This window comes from Chiloscyllium punctatum, chromosome 44, assembly GCF_047496795.1.
Source record: "Chiloscyllium punctatum isolate Juve2018m chromosome 44, sChiPun1.3, whole genome shotgun sequence".
Taxonomy (NCBI): Eukaryota; Metazoa; Chordata; class Chondrichthyes; order Orectolobiformes; family Hemiscylliidae; genus Chiloscyllium; species Chiloscyllium punctatum.
This window is the reverse complement of record NC_092782.1, coordinates 2,649,034-2,667,931: the sequence shown is the minus strand read 5'-3', so window position 1 is coordinate 2,667,931 and position 18,898 is coordinate 2,649,034. Positions and strand designations below refer to the sequence as shown.

Below are 18,898 nucleotides of genomic sequence, written 5' to 3'. Positions count from 1 at the left end.
TTGTTGTCAAATTCAACTTATTTTTAACCATACATATGTGATTACACATATTTTGCAAATGGACCACTAGAAATAGCCATTTAAAATAAAATGGCAGCTTAATATGGATCTATAATGCTCTTCTAATGTTAAATCGAACCGGACATATACCTTTTTGCTTAATGGTGAGAGGTCTAGACTTTGCAATTTGTCAGCTAGTTCTTCTAGACTTTGTGAATGTTCTTTTTGCTGTTGCTCAAAGTGATCCTGACTCTGTGAAATCATGTCATCCACCTTTTCACGAGTGCTCAAGGATTCCATCAGTATACTACCAGGATCAGTGGTTGAAGCATTAACTGTCATTTCAGCCTCGACAGATTGGTTAAAATATTTCTGGACACTGTCCAAGGCTCCTACAGAGTATTGCAGAGAATAGAAAACATTAAGTCATGCATTACTTTAAAAGGTGACATTACAAGATTCTGTAGGACAATAGAAAATTCAGTCCAGTAATTACAGTTGTAGAGGGCAGATCTAATCACATCCATTTAGAGTTATACTTAATAAATATATTGCCTTTTTATACTGATGCACTCAACAGAACATTACAGAAAGTGATTAACAAACTACTGAAGTTACACCAAAACATTATGCAATACTTTCTGGAGCTCTATTTACAAAAGAGAGACATAGGAACACAACTGAGTAACTTATGAAATTGTAATTAACATCCAATAGGTGCTTTAAGTACATTCTCACTATTTTGAAATAGTATGAAGCACTTAACTGTTTACATGGTGTTGTGAAGTCACTTGTATTTCAACATTTCCCACCTCACCATTCAAAATCAGTAAAACCATAAAGTGTGAAGGAAAAAGATAACTAAGTTTTGATATTTGAGGTATCAATGAACTTGTAGATATTAATATATCAGCATTCAATTTTCAATTAACAATCAAATCCTCACCATGGACATCAGAGTTCTTAATGTATTCCAATTGTTCTGCTAACTCATTCACAACAGCTTTCAAACTCTCAGCATCTGTCTGAAGGACACTTATTTCTTGGTCTGTCACATTACTTCGGTCTGCTGTAGTTGCAAGATCTGATTCAATTACAGTAACCTTTTCTGCAAGGTCAAGTACTTTCTTCCTGAAATCAAAGGATTTTAAAACTTAATTTAATTAGCTTACTTCGGACAGCCACAGTATCTAAGACGAGGGTTACATTATCACAACATGCAACATTTAAAATGATGTTACACTTGATTAAATTAAGAAAGTCTGCTTGATAATGACCAAGTACCCATATCTAAATCACAAGAAATGTTTCTATCCCTTCCAAAAATAAACAAAGCTATCCAAAGATAATCCACATTCCATTCTTTACATACAATTATTGAAACTGGTATCCAACGGAGGAGACTCAGCGAAACCACAATATGTTGAATCTTTTAGAATACAAATCATGACACTTTTCATTATCCTATGAAAGATGGCAAATCCCAAATGTTACTAATTCTTTTCCCATGAGCAGCAACATCAACATTCAAGTACAAAAATATTGTGACATCTTGCATGCTAAATCTTACCCCTCAAAAGGGCAAACAGGCTGATCCAAATGAATGCAGCATATGTCAGATGCCCTACTCAAAAGAATGAAACTATGTCTACACAACACTATGTAATATGGTGTGTAAACTAAGCTATATTTTTTAAAAATACAGATCGCTAGGCATTCAAAATGGACAAAACTATGACAATATTCCTCTGAGTAATCCTCTGGGATTACTTTTCTTTTTAACAGTGATAGTGTGGTCCAAACTGATATAAATAGCTAAGTAACAATGACTGCATCTGCATTGGGCAAATACAGAAATGGAGGCCAGTGAGTGGAATCAATATTGGTGGATCTTGAAAGAATGAAGATGACAACAGTGTAGATAATCTGATATTTCAAAATAATACATAAAACTCAGAATCAGTAGCTCTGATACAAGAGAAAATTGCTGGAGTAGTGCACCAAATGTGCGAGCTTCAATCGTCAAATTAAGCCAAAAAATATTTATTAAAGCATGAAATCAGCTTCACACAGCTGTCTTGCAGATGGTTATTAAACAACGTTTCCCAGCTGACCTGTTAGGAGTACAAAATAGCCTCAAACTTTCCCTGTTAATCACAACTAGATAAAGACCAATTTAATGAGATTAACTGTAGAGCACAGATGGCTAAACATGAACAAGAATTTTGTTGCCAAAGTGTCTGGCTCAATAAATATGTTCAGTTTCCAAGTCGTTCTTTTGGTCTTTTACCCATGGGAACATCCTCTGGTAGGCAAATGTTCAACTGTATGATTCCACTAGAAAAGAATCTTCATTATTCATTTTTGGCAATATGGCCATCATTAGGAGAAAGACTATGAAAAGAATTACAGAGTGGCCCCACCACTGTTATCTGGTACAAGACCAAAGATGAAGACATTTATTCATGTTTTATCATAGAGTTCATGCTATCAGTCATTTTGACCATAGGGCAAATCTGGCTACGTAAACCAATTGCAAATTCACATGAGTACAGCAGCATTCAGATAGTCAAACATCCCCAATACTTGGTAATGCTAGACTCTGGTCTAGCTCTCCAGGCAGTTTTCTATTAAAATGGCAAATGTAAATGAAGTGCAGTCAGCAGCACTTTGTTCCAGTGTTAACAGCATGGAACAGGAAGTATTGGTGTACATAAGGGCAAAAGAAGAACTTAACTCAACCTTAATCTTACTTACTTGGCTTCATCCAAGAGGTTCCCAATACTGTCAAGTGGTTCAGTAGCAGGATTTTCAGCAAGTAGAGTTCGTATGTCATTAATTTTTTCCTGGACAGCACTAACAGTTTCTTGGTAAGGCCCAACTATTCCACTAGCTTTGACCTCATCAGCCTGAGCTACAAGTTGTTTGCTTTGATTAGTCAGCTCTTCAATTTCTTTATCCCACAGTCTGAAGCATGCATGACATGGTTCACAATGAGGGAATGTACCAGAGTACCCTCGAGCGCATTTATCACAACGTTCTCCTGCAATCCCTTCCCGACAGATGCAGTGACCATTGGCTTGGTTACACTGCTGGGTCTCAATACCAAATTCATTACAATCACATCCTGAAAAAAAAACATAGTAGTAATTATATAAAAGAAGTACTGATAAAAATAAACAAATCAACTCAATGAGAAAGAAAGAGAGTTCTAATAAAACAAAGTCAAAGAGACACATGCAAAACACAATACTGCTCCTTAATCAAATACATAGTGTACATTGTCGTTATGCTCATCCAACCTGCTCCACATGCACCTACAGGAAGAAAATTGGACAGACACAGGATAGTACATCTGGGAAGAAAAAGCATGATAATCTCAAAGTAAAATCAAAATCTCACTGCAGTCTATATAGGAAACCATTACTAAGACTTAATATGCCTACACTGGATCTGAAAACAAAAGCAAAATTCTGCAGATGTTGGAAATCTGAAGTGAAACAGCAAGTGTTGGGATCTGGAATGGAACTGGATCTGTAAAACCTGACTGTCTTATGATTTCATTTCAAATACTAATCAAATTTCCAAAGCAGCGCTCTGAAAGATTGTTTTGATTAATCAACTCTCATTAATCAACCAAAAAGTAGTAATTGTTTTAGATGAGAAACAGAAAATGGTTAAATGCAACGACAGCCCATGTGACTTAACTGAAAGTAAAATAGGATTAGAGAACCAGAATTAACATGGTCATTTCACATTTCCATCATAAAAAAAAAGCCTGCTATATTTTGTAAGTAATGTAATTTAAATTAGGAACCAGATTATATGTGCTCTACTTCTGGACATTTAATTCAGACTCAATTTAAAAATGGCCTATGAAATAATTGGAAGACACATTGATGGTAAAGGAGAAAGGGAGGACTGCAGATGTTGGAGATTGATGAAGGGCTTATGCCCAAAATGTCGATTCTCCTGCTCCTCAGATGCTGCCTGACCTGCTGTGCTTTTCCAGCACCACACACTCAACATTGATGGTAAAGCCATTTTATGATGTTTATAAACATTGGTATTTTAAACAGATTCCGGATTGAAATGAAAATGCTTGATTAAAATGACCATAGCACTTCACATATAAAGAAATCATACTTCATCTTGGTCTCCTCAACTTGCAATTGCAAGCAAAATCTTCTCTGCACTTCTCCTAGCACAAACAAAATATGATTCACGGAGAGATTACAGTAATATCACGCAATTTTGCAAAATATATTCCTGACCAACATGTGGAGTGGCACAGAAGAAATTCTAGGCTCCCCAAAACAATTAAGTTCTGATAACTAAACATTATGCAGTTTGAGGTCAAACAGGAAAACAGTACTAAAACTCTCAACATCAAACAGCACCTATATAACAGTTAGAACAATTAGCAATTTTTGAGATTTGTAGCTCAGGATGATGAGAATTTTGTAAAATTTGTTAACTTGCTAACCTGGAAGGTTTGTTTTCAGACGTTTTGTCACCATATTAGGTAACATCATCAGTGCGAGTTTCCGATGAAGTGTTGTGGTATGTCCTGCCTCTCTGTTTTTAGGTCTTGGCATCTTAAGGTGGGTGATGTCATTTCCATTGTTTTTTCAAGGGAAGGTAGGTGGGATCTAAATTGATGTGTTTACTGATGGAGTTCCAATTAGAATGCCAGGCCTCTAATAATTTTCATGCGTGTCTTTGTTTAGCCTATCCTAGGATGTGTGTTGTTCCAGTCAAAGTGGTGTCCTTCTTTGTATGTAAGGAAACTAATGGTAGTGGGTGGTGTCTTTTGGTGGCTAGTTGGTGTTCATGTATCCTGGTGGCAAGTTTCCTGCTTGTTTGTCCAATGTAGTTTTTTTTAAAAACAGTTCTTGCATGGTATCTTGTAAATGACATTAATTTTGCTGGTGGTATCTAATGAATTCTTTAGGTTCATTAATCGCTGTTTCAGTGCATTAATGACAATAAGATGATCGCATTTCAATGTAGAGTGAGCATCAGAACAGCTCCCCAGTTGCACACAGTTGTTTATATTCACACTAATTACAAAATTCTAGCAATGTTTACTTATGCAAAAACATGCGAAAAGTTAAACCAGTAACTCACCTTTCTGGTCTCTCCTTGCCATGTATGCTATGGTTACCCAACTTGAAATCTACTTCTGTAGAAACTAGTAATCCCTCTCCCTAACTGCTGAGAGAGCAGCAAGAGTCAACCAGATTGTTGAGAGTCTGGAGTCCCATGTAGGCCAGACCAGGTAGGGATATCACATTACCTTCCCTCAAATACATGAGTTAACCAGATGAGTTTTTCCAACAATCAACAATGGTTTCATAGTCACTAGATTAATTCCAAAATTTTATTAAATGCAAATTCCCCTGTCTGTCAGGCCAGTATTTGAATCCAAGTCCCTAGAATATTACCTGGATTAATAGTCTAATGATCCTACCACTAACACCATCATCTCACTAAATAAAACATTTGTGAAGAGACTCGAGAGCATGGTGCTGGAAAAGCACAGGTCAGGCAGCATCTGAGGAGCAGGAGAATAGATGTTTCAGGCATAAGCCCTTCGTCAGGCAAAAGGTAACAGTAGTCACAGGTATAATTAATGCAACAATTATTCTGAAGGGTGTAATGTCATTTTGGTGAACAGCAAGTGGCCAATCAAACTATAAAGGGAATAAAAAGCATCTTAAAATGAAATTCTACTGCAAGACTAGTACTCCTAAACTAGCCTCTTGTTTCGCCATAATAAGAATCCTAAGAGCTCAAATATAGTAGTTTTCTATTAGAGAAGAAAGCTTAACAAAATCATATATAAACAAGATAGAATATACACAATTACAGTGAACACTAATTCATGGTTCTTAACATTAAGTTCAATTGTTACAGGACTACAAATTGTACATAGCATAATTATTGATTTAAATGTTAGGATAGCAAGAACCAACAAGGTAAGGAGGATAATGGGAAGGTTGTTACACAACTTTGGTGCTCTTGTACTGCTTTGAACTAACTCCAAATTTATATTGGAAATCCAAAATCATTGCTGGATCTCTGGCAGGAGTGAAGTCCAGAAAAAAGCTTTCCCAGAAATGATTGTCTTGCTTCACAATGATGGTAAATCCAAACAACAACAAATTAATCTCAAATCTGAACTATTTCAAATCTAACAGATGTTAACTTGAAAGGGAAGAAAGAGATTCTTTCCTCCCTATTCCACCCAGTTAAGCTTCTGACTATTGGATCAACTCTCTGTGCAGGATCCACAGAATTTAAGCCCGCTGCACCAACACAATGTAAATGTGTCGCCGCTTGATCAGAGACCAAACTCAAGCTGCTGGTCCTAAACCAACAATGTATCCAATAATGCTTTGCTGTAATTTAGTAATTATAGCCTCATTGCCTCTTTACTCTTCATAACACAGAGGTTCTAACACAAAACAACAGCAATTCATTATGGCTAAAACTATTGCATGTGTTCATGAATTAGTGTCAAGTAACACAAAAGCAGAATGTTCTGCTTGCTGGAAAGTTTGAAGTAGAAATAGAAAATGCTAAGAATAATTTGCAGGTCAGGTAGCATCTGTGGACAGAGAAAGGTTTAACAGTTCAGGCTGCTGACCTTTCAATAGTTTTAGAAACATAGAAAAATACAGCACAGTACAGGCCCTTTGGCCCTCGATGTTGCACCGATCCAAGCCCACCTAACCTACACTAGCCCACTATCCTCCATATGCCTATCCAATGCCCGTTTAAATGCCCATAAAGAGGGAGAGTCCACCACTGTTACTGGCAGGGCATTCCATGAACTCACGACTCTCTGAGTAAAGAATCTACCCCTAACATCTGTCCTATACCTATCACCCCTTAATTTAAAGCTATGCCCCCTCGTAATAGCTGACTCCAGTTTTGACAGCCTGAGATTTGCTCCCAATGCCGAACGATACCACTGCACTTTCTTGACTGCCCTTTTCAACAACGTCAACTCAGACATGCTCTCATCAGCTGTTTCATTTCAAACTTCTCAACCAGCACTCAGTCGTTAATGCTGCTTTTAGGTGGGAAGGGTTACAAGCTTCAACAGCTTGCAGACCGAAGCTCTGCCATGTCCTCCTTCCCCTTCACTTCCCTGATCCCATTTCTGATTCCAAATGATCTGTCCTTTACAAAAGCTTCACCATCATCCAATTATATCCATTGCCACAATAAATTGAGCTCTTCCTCCTTCGGTTAGGATCCAATTACCCACTTCAATATTTCCCCTTCAACTGGACCCCTATCTTCTAGACTTTGCCTAATTAGCAAAGATCACAGCAAATCTCAACGTCTCTGTTCTTAATCATTACCAATCTGCCCCTGAACTTGCAGCGCTCAATTCTCTCAGGGCTTAAAGTTAGGATTGGACAGAGAAACAGTGACTATTTCCAACATTGTCTAAACCAGTTTTTTTTTGTAATCTTTTCTCGTTGCAGTAAGGCGATGGGGACAAATAGCACACTTTCAATGAGGTCAACCTTATAGTAGCAACACAAGTTGGAGACATGCCCATTATGCACAATCTTGCTGGTGTTGCACTATGTTTCTGACACCAGTGGAACAAATGAATTATGAACATTTACACAATTTCATTAGCAATTACAGCAATGTGACTTTCATCTTTCCTGCCTGGTTAAAGTTACTTCTAACTAGCTTTACCGATTTACAAACGTACTCATAGCATGACCACCAGCATGGAATCCCCCAGAGCTCATTTAGGCACATTACAAAATCCACATCTCAGTCTTTGCCACTTATCAAGAAAAGGAAAATCTACATCAATAACTCATTTTATGAAGTGCTAATTAAAGCAAGGAATATTAATCCGAGGGAATAAAATACTTTCCATGACACTGATTGCAATGAATATTCCAAGGCCGAATATAGCTTGCTTAACTGTATTGTGAAGCTCCCTCCATAGCGAGTCTCCCTCAAATTTTACTTAATAGCTTCCTCAGCCTTCACATAAGACCCCCCATAAATTGCAGCGGCTTTTTTACATTTTTCAGACCAGCTACGAATTCACCATAAGAATACTACTTTGGTGTTCTTTTGTGTTGAGTGCTCATGGTCACTTCTGAAAATGGGTTCAATCTACCCGAAGGAATTTCCATCTATTTGCATCAAAAATGAGTTTATCATGCGGATGTGAAAGCGTAGCATGATCTGCCAAATTTCTACTCACTTTTATGCAAACAATGTCAGCTTATCTATTAGCAAAATATTAACATTTCTCAAAAACGTCCCACACTATTATGTTGCATGATTTAGCTTACTTTTGTAAAGAACAGCAGTAACATCGAGACCCGCGCCAATATTTCTTCCTCAACTAATCTAACACCAGAACAACAGGCATTTTTAATTGGTATTTAATTTCTAGGACTTTTTCTGCACAAGTAGTTGCATCATTGAACTCACATAATAAGTGCACTTCAAAATAACTAATTTTGGGTGAAAAACGTGATATGTTTCAATAAAGCATCATTAAACACCAGTTATTTTCATTCCAAATTACATAAAAGCTAGAAGTAAATGCTTCAGTACTTAAGCCAAAGCTGAACTGGAATCTAAAGCGTTTGGCACACTTGCCTTCATTGCTCAGTTTTTTGAGTATAGGAATTGGGAAGTCCTGTTGAGGTTGTACAAGACATTAGTGAGGTCTCTTCTGGAATAGTGTGTTCAGTTCTGGTTACCCAGTTATAGGAAGGAAAGGGTTCAGAAGAGATTTACCAGGATGTTACTTGAAATGAAAGGTTTGAATGGTAAAGGCTGTGTCGAATCCCTACGCTGTGGGAACAGGCCATTCAGCCCAACGAGTCCACATAGGCTGGGACTTTTATCACTGGAGTGTAGGAGGTTGAGAGGCAACCTACTAGAAGTCTATAAAATAATGAGGGGTATAGACTGAGTTAACGTTAGTTGACTTTTCACTAGGTTGGAGGATTTCAAGACTGGGGGCACATGTTTAAGGTGAGAGGAGAAGATTTAAAAAAGACAGGAGGGGCAAAGTTTCTACTCAGGGTGGTTTGCATGTGGAATGATCTTCCTCAGGAAGTGGTGGTTATGGGTACAATTACAATGTTTAAAAGACATTTGGATAAGTACATGAACAGGAAATTTTGGAGGCATATGGGCTGGGAACCGGCAGATGGGACTAGTTTAGTTTGGGATTAAGTTCGGCACATTAGACCGAAGGATCTGTTTCCTGCTGTACAACTCCATGGCTCTGTGACCCTGGACCTGGGCATAGTGCCCTACCAAAACCACATTTGTTTTAATCTAGAATCAAGGCAGTTCCAAAAATAAACAGCAAAAGGAACCAGAGAAGTGCAGGTAGAGGGAGAGTTTTTGCTGCGCTATTTTAAGTTTAAAAAGTGAATGTCGTTTAGATTTGTGCTGTACTTGAAATGGAATTATCACTATAAAATCAGTTAACCCTGTTTAATTATTTACTCGCTTTCAAAGGAAAATGTGACAGACTTCTGAAAACATTCTAATTGAGAACATCTATGCTAGATTGGAAATTACATAGAACGTGCTAGGACTAAAGATTTTCCTTCCAAATTAGATTAGATTACCTACAGTGTGGAAACAAGTCCACACCAACCCTCTGAAGAGTAACCCACCTAGACCCATTTTCCCTCTGACTAATGCACCTAATACTATGGGCAATTTTAGCATGGCCAATTCACCTAACCTGCACATCTTTGGACTGTGGGAGGAAACCGGAGCACCTGGAGGAAACCCATGCAGACACTGGGAGAATGTGCAAACTCCACACAGACAGTGACCGGAGGCTGGAATCGAACCCGGGTCCCTGGTGCTGGAGGCTGCAGTGCTAACTACCACTGAGCACTGTGGAAATAAATCGTAAATCGTAAAAATGCAAAATAAGAATTAATCACATTATGTGGGTGCACTTTGTTCTATTTATAACCAGTTTTATTTGTGCTTTTTTTGTCCTTTTTTATTAATCTATGACTACAGGGACAAAAACCCGACAGGAAACTAAACCAATTTTCTAAGAAAAGCAGCTAGTATGTGCACTAAATATTTCACTAATAACTGAAACACAAATAACTTTAACTCAATTACTTCTCTCCCTAAACACTATAGGTTTTGTGACCAAATTGGTAATTTGATCACATACCTGAAATGCTACGTGGTGGGGTTGACAGTGAATGAAGCATTGCAATTCAGCAAAGGGTTTTACAACTCCAGTTTGACCTTGGGGGATAAGTCAGTCTCCAGACTGGGAGGGGATTTTACCAAGCAGGAAAATACTGCTATTTAACAATGGAAAACCGATAAATGAGCAAAAGGAAGTAAGTTAGTCTGAAAGAAGTTCACAGTTTACGCAGATCATTACCATTATGTTGTGGCATTTTATTTGAATGCCTGTTCTACCAAATGTTCAACAGATCAAAGGTTTGTGCAGGAAATGACATCTAATTGTAACATACTTTAAATTTAACAAACCTTAAAAGATATCCCTACATCAGCGTGGGTCATCCGTAAAGGTTCATGTTATTTCTAAATCTTTCACGACATTAAATATCATGAACAGCTAGATATGTTACCACAAATTCACTGCATGGAACTTTAACTATGGGATAATGCTGAAAATTGCTTATTGTAAATGTGCTGCCCCAGTGGAGACAACCAGGGTCATCACGTAGTTAGCTACAAATTGGAATGCAGGGCCAGCTCCTCAGCTTCAAGCAGCCAACATATGTCTGCAAAGTACCTGCCCTTTGGGAAAGACAAAAATATAGTACTTCTAGGCACACTGATTCAGGTACAAGTACTTGGATAACGGCTAATATGCGCTACCTCAACAAACATTATAAAATGGGGCTGAGGGGAAAGGTAGGAGCATAGCTAAATTCAAGCAAGTGTATATTGAACATGTATCTATTTCAAAATGATCAATTCATGATTAATTTGGGAGGAAATTGTTTTTGTTAGTTAACTAACACACTGACTTACAGAAGAGATAAAGTCAATGTTGCTTTGTAAACCCCACCAGAATCAGTCAGGACTGCTTGTTTTGAATACTTTTACATGCCTTCACTGCAAACTTCAGGGTAGTATGAAAGCCAGATGTTGAGTGTTTGACCACAGGTCAATCTCTACCATCTGTAATCAAATTTAGTGACATAACACACACTAGGTGGGGATAGTTTGGATGGTATCAAGTCACTCAGAACAATTATAAATCGTCTAAAAGTCTTTTTTTTGTTTAAAAAACTAATAGACCAGGTAATGTGATTGCACATATCCATACATTTTATCAAGTCCAACTTCATTTGCATGTCCATTAAAACATCGTTATGCAGCTACAACTTTCCAAAAATATCAAATTCAAAAAATTTTCTTGTCCCTTAAAATCATCCCTCTAGGGATGATTTATTTGCTGTAAAATTTGATGTTTTTATTTGCTGTAAAAACATTTCAAGTATTACATTGTTGTTACTCATAACATGACAATTCTAGTGCCAAACCCACAATCGGCAAACCTATCTCTGAAATGCACAACTTCAGAACTATTTCCACTTTTATATTTTAATTTCAATATAGAAAATAGTATAAAAAGGCAAATTTGCAAATTAATCTTCACATTAACCCAAGAAAAGCAGCTAGTATGAAAGACCTGCAAGATTTTCAAGTATAGTTTTAGCTGAGTTGTTAAATGAATTTCTACTTTATGGAATTATTCTGAGGCAGCACTATTGCAAATGTGTGTGTGTGAAGTCACCTGTGGTGTACTTCAAATAAAGATCCACCAAAAGAATCATTTAAATAATTTTGCACAATGTTATAATGTCAATTTCTTACAAACTTTACAGAAACAGAAAATGGAAAATCTCAAGGTCTGGCTGCAGCTGCGCAGCAAAATCAGAGTTAATGTTTCGGGTGCAGTGACCCTTCCACAGAACTTCAGAAGTTCTGAACTTTTGAGTTTCAGACCTCCAGTTCTGAAGGAGAGTCACTGGATCCAAAATGTTAATTCTGATTGCACTCCACAGCTGCTGCCAGACCAGAGATTTTCCATTTTCTGTTTTTGTTTCTTATTTCCAGCATCTGCGGTTCTTTTGTTTATTTTTCTTCTAAACCTACCTTGTTTACAGCAAGAGAAGGAAGCCAGCTTAGTCTCAGAAGTGAATGGCCATTCCAAATCAGTACTAAAACAAACAAGATCCAACTCTGGTAAGAACAAATTACAGCAGATGCTGGAATCTGTACTGAAGACACCAAATGCTGGAGATCAGTGGGTCAGACATAATCTTGATGGATTTGAAATGTTAGCGTGCTGTCTCTCCATGGATACTGTCTGACCCACTGAGATCTCTAAGATCCAGCACCAATATAAAACCAATAAAATTAACCCCATTCATTACTCTGAAGGATGCAGCTCTCCAGTGACCCAATAATGAAACAATATTTTGTTTCTGAAACCTTTTTGGTCTGCAAAGTGGTTTGCATTTATGTACAGATGTCACTAGGCTCAATAAATTAACGTGACCTGATTTTGTAGTCAGGAGTTGCAGCTGGTCATTAAATGGTGCTGTAGTGCACTACTACCTGCCTGTGTCTCTACTCTCTACAAATAAAGGAAAAGTTTGCTACTCAGCAGGCATAAATGCTTATACATTTATCGTGAATAAGGAACAATGCTATATTTGTTACCAAATGCCTTCATGAGAATTAAGTAACTTTCAACCTATGGAGATTGAAGAGGCAGACAGACAAGGGAGAAAAAGGAAGAAATAAGATGGGTGCAGTATAAGAACATCTAAGAAAGTAACCAAGAAAAGATAAATGATATAATCACCGTGAAAGATAGAAGGGGAAAACATGATGAGGTGAGCAATGGAGCTGAGACAGTCAAGAGGAAGGTGGGAGGGAGGACTGGGCCAAGACTAAGTGAATAAATACAGAGGCCAGAGATTACATGCAATGGGATTGGATAAGAAACAGGTGAATGGCAGGAGGATAAGAAAATACTCATCAGCATTGTAATGACTCAAGTATAAGAATCAATTTTGAATCAATTTGCATGTTGTACTGACTACAGAAAGTTCTGTCCTATGTCAATCTCTGAGCGACTGCAATTCTCCTTTAAGTTACTGTTTATTCTGTTTCTAGGTTTAGAAATTTTGGCTACTGTTCCATGATTAAGTAGATGGTATATTCATATCCATTCACAGAATTTTTCTTTGCTAATGGAGAATTATAGAATGTAAACAAGATATAGAAACGGGTGTAGTTCATAACTTATATTTCCCTAACTCATTTTAGAGGAGCTTAGGGTTAACCATACAGAAAAATCCAAATAAGTCTTCACTGACTTTGTGCTACACGTACTAATGTTGGTACATTATACTACAAACCGACCGACTCCCACAGCTACCTAGATTACACTTCCTCCCACCCTGCCCCCTGGAAAAACACCATCCCATATTTCCAATTCCTTCGCCTCCGCCGCATCTGCTCCCAGGAGAACCAATTCCACTACCGAACAACCCAAATGGCCTCCTTCTTCAAAGACTGCAATTTCCCCTCCGACGTGGTCAACGATGCTCTCCACCACATCTCCTCCACTTCTCGCACCTCCGCCCTTGAACCCTGCCCCTCCAATCACCACCAGGACAGAACCCCACTGGTCCTCACCTTCCACCCCACCAACCTCCAGATACATTGTATCATCCTCTGTCATTTCCGCCACCTCCAAACAGACCCCACCACCAGGGATATATTTCCCTCCCCACCCCTATCAGCGTTCCGGAGAGACCACTCCCTCTGCGACTCCCTCGTCAGGTCCATACCCCCCACCAACCCAACCTCCACTCCCGGCACCTTCCCCTGCAACCACAAGAAAGGCAAAACTTGCGCCCACACCTCCCCCCAAGGCCCCAATGGACCCTTACATATCCGTTGCAAATTCACCTGCACCTCCACACACATCATTTACTGTATCCGTTGCACCCGATGTGGTCTCCTCTACACTGGGGAGACAGGCCGCCTACTTGTGGAACGTTTCAGGGAACACCTCTGGGACACGCGCAACAACCAATCCAACTGCCCCGTGGCTGAACACTTTAACTCCCCCTCCCACTCCGCCAAGGACATGCAGGTCCTTGGCCTCCTCCATCGCCAGACCCTGACCACACGACGCCTGAAGGAAGAGCGCCTCATCTTCCGTCCAGGAACCCTCCAACCACACGGGATGAATGTAGATTTCTCCAGCTTCCTCATTTCCCCATCCCCCACCTTATCTCAGTCCCAATCCCTGGATTCAGCACCGCCCTTTTGACCTGCAATCTTCTTCCTAACCTCTCCGCCCCCACCCCCTCTCCGGCCTATCACCTTCACCCTCACCTCCTTCCACCTATCGTATTCCCAGCTCCCCCTCCCCCCCCCACCCTTTATTTCAGCCCGCTTGGCACACCAATCTCATCCCTGAAGAAGGGCTTACGCCCAAAACGTTGATTCTCCTGCTCCTCGGATACTGCCTGGCCTGCTGTGTTTTTCCAGCACCACATTTTTCAATTCTAGTCTCCAGAGTCTGCAGTCCTCACTTTCTCCTAGTTGACGTTATACAAGGAGTCAAATCATGTAATTATGACTTCTTACCCAATCTTATTTTTGCAATTTCAACAGGAAATTCTCTAGAATTCTGGCTTAAGCAGCTGTCTGGACTGAAACACATGGCTGACTCTAAAGTCATATCAAAAGATTTACAGAGATTAAATTTGCACTCTTTTTTTGTAGCTCTGCAGCTAACTAACTAACTAACTTTAAAAAACACAAATGAACTAGCATAATGATGTAACTGGATAATATCATTATTGACTGTTAAATAAAATGTATTACGCAGAAAGTTACAATGATATACATTAATACTATAGGAGAAGGGGGGAATGGTAAGATCTTGTAATGTACAACAGAATACACAGAGGTTATTTATTGGCTGCAAAGAGATAAGAAATCCTGAGACAATACCAGGATTAACATTCACCTACCAGCAAAAGGAACGTGAATTTTGTAATAGAAAATGTTCATCTGTTGCATTTATATTGTTAACCTGGATCTTCAATTCCTGAAATTGCCCAACTCTATTTGGGCATAAATATGTCCTGATAGTTCTTGGTTTATGGACAAGGCTGGAAACTCATCTCTTCAGAATGGTATGCATCACCACAGATTTTCACATGGTATTAATTGCAATAAGGGAAAGTAGGGTAGAAATCAAAAGTAGGCTAACATTTATCTAACAAAAAAAAAGTGTTATAATGTACATTATATTCCAGTGGATTTGAAATTTATGTCGAAACAAACCCATGCCATTAGCAGACCCCACTATACTCTTACAAACTGGATTTGTCTACCTATTCTCAGTTACACATGTTAACAATCTGAGGTCAGATATTTATGGCTTTGTGTGTAAACAGGACAGTTGGGTGATACTTGGCTGCAGAACATTTGACAAGGTTCACTCTTAAGGAGGATCAAAAAAGCCACTTTGGAGTGAAAAAAAAACACAATTTTATAATTTGGATGTCCATATTAGACCTGATGTGGAGGTGGCCAGTGTTGAACTAGGGTGGACAAAGTTAAAAATCACAACACCATCTCCAAAAGATCAGTGTCATGCAACTGATACACTATATTGAACAAACCTAGATTGCTATTAAGTATTTCACCTTTTAGAAATTGCTTTAGGTTTTGGTTCATTAATATATGAATCCCAGAACTTCTTTCAAATCATATTCTCAGAATAACTTAAAGGGTTTATAAAAAAAGTGACACCTCAACCCAGACAAAGTGTTAAAAGGTGAGAGATTAGTCCGTGTATGTATCCCAACCTGGAGTCAGACTGGTTCTACTTCCAAAGTAGGAATTTATAAAATGTTACATGGATTGACCTGCCTACAGATTGTGTGCTTGTTGAACAAAATAGAATTTATCTGAAATCACAATTCTGCATACACAAATTCTCTCAGACATTGTGCCCCGCCCCCCCCAAACAGGCTTATAATCTGTCACATTCATGCACACACTACCAAACATACACACAAACACTCACGTGCATGCGCGTGCACACTCACATGCATTCGCACACAAGTCTATGGGTTAAATTTACATTTGCAAATACATTCTATTTTGTTCAAAAAGCACACAGTCAGTCCATGTAACATTTGTAAATACCTACTTTGGAAATAGAACCTGCCTGACTCAAGATTGGGATACAGACAGACTCTAATCTCACACATTTAATGCATTGTCTGGGCAGAGATGACACTTTTTTAAAAAATATAAAACCTTAAGTTATCTTGAGAACGTGGCTTGAAAGGAGTTTTGGGGTTTACATATCAATGATCTGAAACCCGCAACCCATTTTAAAAGAGACTTAACAGCAATCTAGGTTTGTTCAATATATCTTATCAGATGCACGCATGACACGGATCTTTTGCTATAAATTGGGTGTCTTATGATCCTGCTACCTGAAGGAGCAGTGCTGAAAGCTAGTACTTCCAAATAAACCTGTTGGACTATAACCTGGTGTTGTGACTTTTTAACCATATTAGACTGATCATGTACAAACAGAGATGGGCCACTCAGTGCAACTGTTGCTTTTAAACTGGAAGCTCTGGCTTTGAATCTGCCCCAGAACTTGATGGCCAAGAAAGGTGTGCACATAATGTGGCCAAGCAAATTTAGAAACAACTTGCAAACCATCCAACACACTGTAATGGCAGGCAATAAGAGCGCATTCTGGTTAGGCATGTGAAGGAGAGATTGGAGACTCTTATCAGCACTATCCACAGCTCCAGCCTACAACATGCAGATACAGTGCATATTGCTGCAGTGACTCTGACTTCATGAACAATAACAGTGCCACAGGATCGTAGAGAAAACAAAGACAATGTGTGGGGAAATTTTTTGGGGAATTTGCTTAGCTTTACCGGTCTTTCTCGGAAAGAAAGAATTTCTTCTCACCTCAAGTGAGATTGTCAACATCACATGTAGAGGCAAAATATTCTATCATCTGCCTTCTATTTTATTTCCAGTTTTATTCCAGGCAACATCTTTGAGAGCAAAGGAAAGTATTATCTATGGGAAAATGAGCAACATGCAACGTAATGAAGTTATAGCAATGCATAAGTGGTGTAGCATTTTCATTTGGTTCTCTAACATTCGATGGTATTGAGTGGGTGGGCATTGTTTATTTGGGAAAATCTTCCCATGGTCTCTGAACAGCTGTTAACACACAGCCTGACTACAGTTCACTTGCACTTTTGCTCTCAATGCTGAGAGGAGAATGAAAGTCAATGCAGTTAAGTAGGGACTTCCTCCTGACTGCCTTCCATCTCCATCACCCGTGATAACACTGCTAAGGACTGCTCTCAGTCTGCAGACTGACTTTGCAAGAGCAAGTCTCATGACCACAAATTGGAAAGGTTCGTTTTTGAGAGGCAGACAAAGAAACAGAGGAGAGGGAGGAGAGGGAATTGATGGTAAATCATAAGATCTTAAAGCTTCAATATCTCAAACTGTTTCTACGACAAATTTCTCTCAGTCTAACAAATTATTATTTTGCCAGATCTCACATTTGAATTTTGAAACCAGGCCAGGAGGGAAAGTTACAAACAAGAGCTGCTGGAACATTAAGATTCATGTCAAGTTGACACTACATACAAGTACATGTACAAGACAAGCAAATCAAGCAGGAGATGCCAACTATTATCATATTTACTGGAGTTTGACAAGTTTTTCAAAAAATGTAAATAACCCTTAAGATGCTGTAGTGCTGAGCACAGAAATGACCTTACTCGCTTGGTAACAAAACCAAAGGGTTTCAAACTAGAAACTACAAGGAGATCCCAGGGGTACGAAGGGTCAGATTTCTGTTTGTCCAGGCATACACTGAACTTATGGCCTTGAGAATTCTACATTCAAATTTGTTGCAGCTGATGAGAACATGGTTTCAGCCTGAAGTCCTTAGGTTCACGAGTGATTCAGGCTTGACACAGCTGTTACTACTTACATGTCAGAAGATTGAGTTCAAGTCCCTTCCAGAGCACAGACATTGACGATCCTACGTAGCATTGAGGATGCACTGTACTGTCAGAGGGGCCATCTTTTGGATGAGACTTTAAACCCAAAGTCCTGGCTGCTCCTTCGGTGGGACTGCAAAACAAGTCTCTTTTTTTTCAAGAGCAGAGGAGCTTTCCCATGTGTCCTAGTCAATATTCATTTCTCAATTTATTGTTTAAAAGGCTGCTTTTGTTGACACCTTGGAGCATTTCAGTAGCCTGTGCAGAGAGGTTTACATGTGTACTTTTGATTGAAAATCTTGTAGAGTGTCTATAACGCATCACATCTTAACTGGGCTGGCTGCCAATATCAGAAACCACATTTGCTATGACATTATGATGGCTGACATTTTGATTTCAGTGGTGGGGCCCAGTGTGTCAGGAGTTGTGGGGAGAGCCCAATGAATCTAACTGCCTTCTCGGTCAGCTTTGAGCACTTGGGCTCAGCATAGATACGCAGCAGCCGGGTAGGGGCCATCCCCTCAGCCAGACCACAAGGGAGAGGATAATGGAGGGACAAAGGGGTGGGTGGTGGAGGAGTAAAGAGCTCTGAAGAGTCATGCCCGCCTCAAATGATCTCTCTCTCTCTCTCTCTCCAGAGATGCTGTCAGACCTGCTGTCTCTCTCTAGCATTCTGTGCTTGTTGTGGAAGAGAGGTGGACTGACAAACAGCAGCTCGAGTCACAGTCTTCTTTTTAATGAAAATTGAGAAATGAATATTGATCAGGAGC

General features: G+C 39.1%; 1 protein-coding gene across 1 annotated transcript in view; it reads right to left on the bottom strand.

The window, feature by feature from the left end:
• LOC140466668 (laminin subunit beta-1-like) overlaps nucleotides 1-18,898 on the bottom strand; it is a 98,223-nt gene that overhangs the window by 20,083 nt on the left and 59,242 nt on the right. Inside the window, exons 24-26 of the mRNA XM_072562108.1 lie at nucleotides 2,758-3,127; nucleotides 947-1,131; nucleotides 151-392 (exon numbers count right to left, since the gene is read on the bottom strand). Coding sequence (XP_072418209.1) covers nucleotides 151-392; nucleotides 947-1,131; nucleotides 2,758-3,127 — 797 coding nt within the window. The remainder of the gene's footprint in view (nucleotides 1-150; nucleotides 393-946; nucleotides 1,132-2,757; nucleotides 3,128-18,898) is intronic.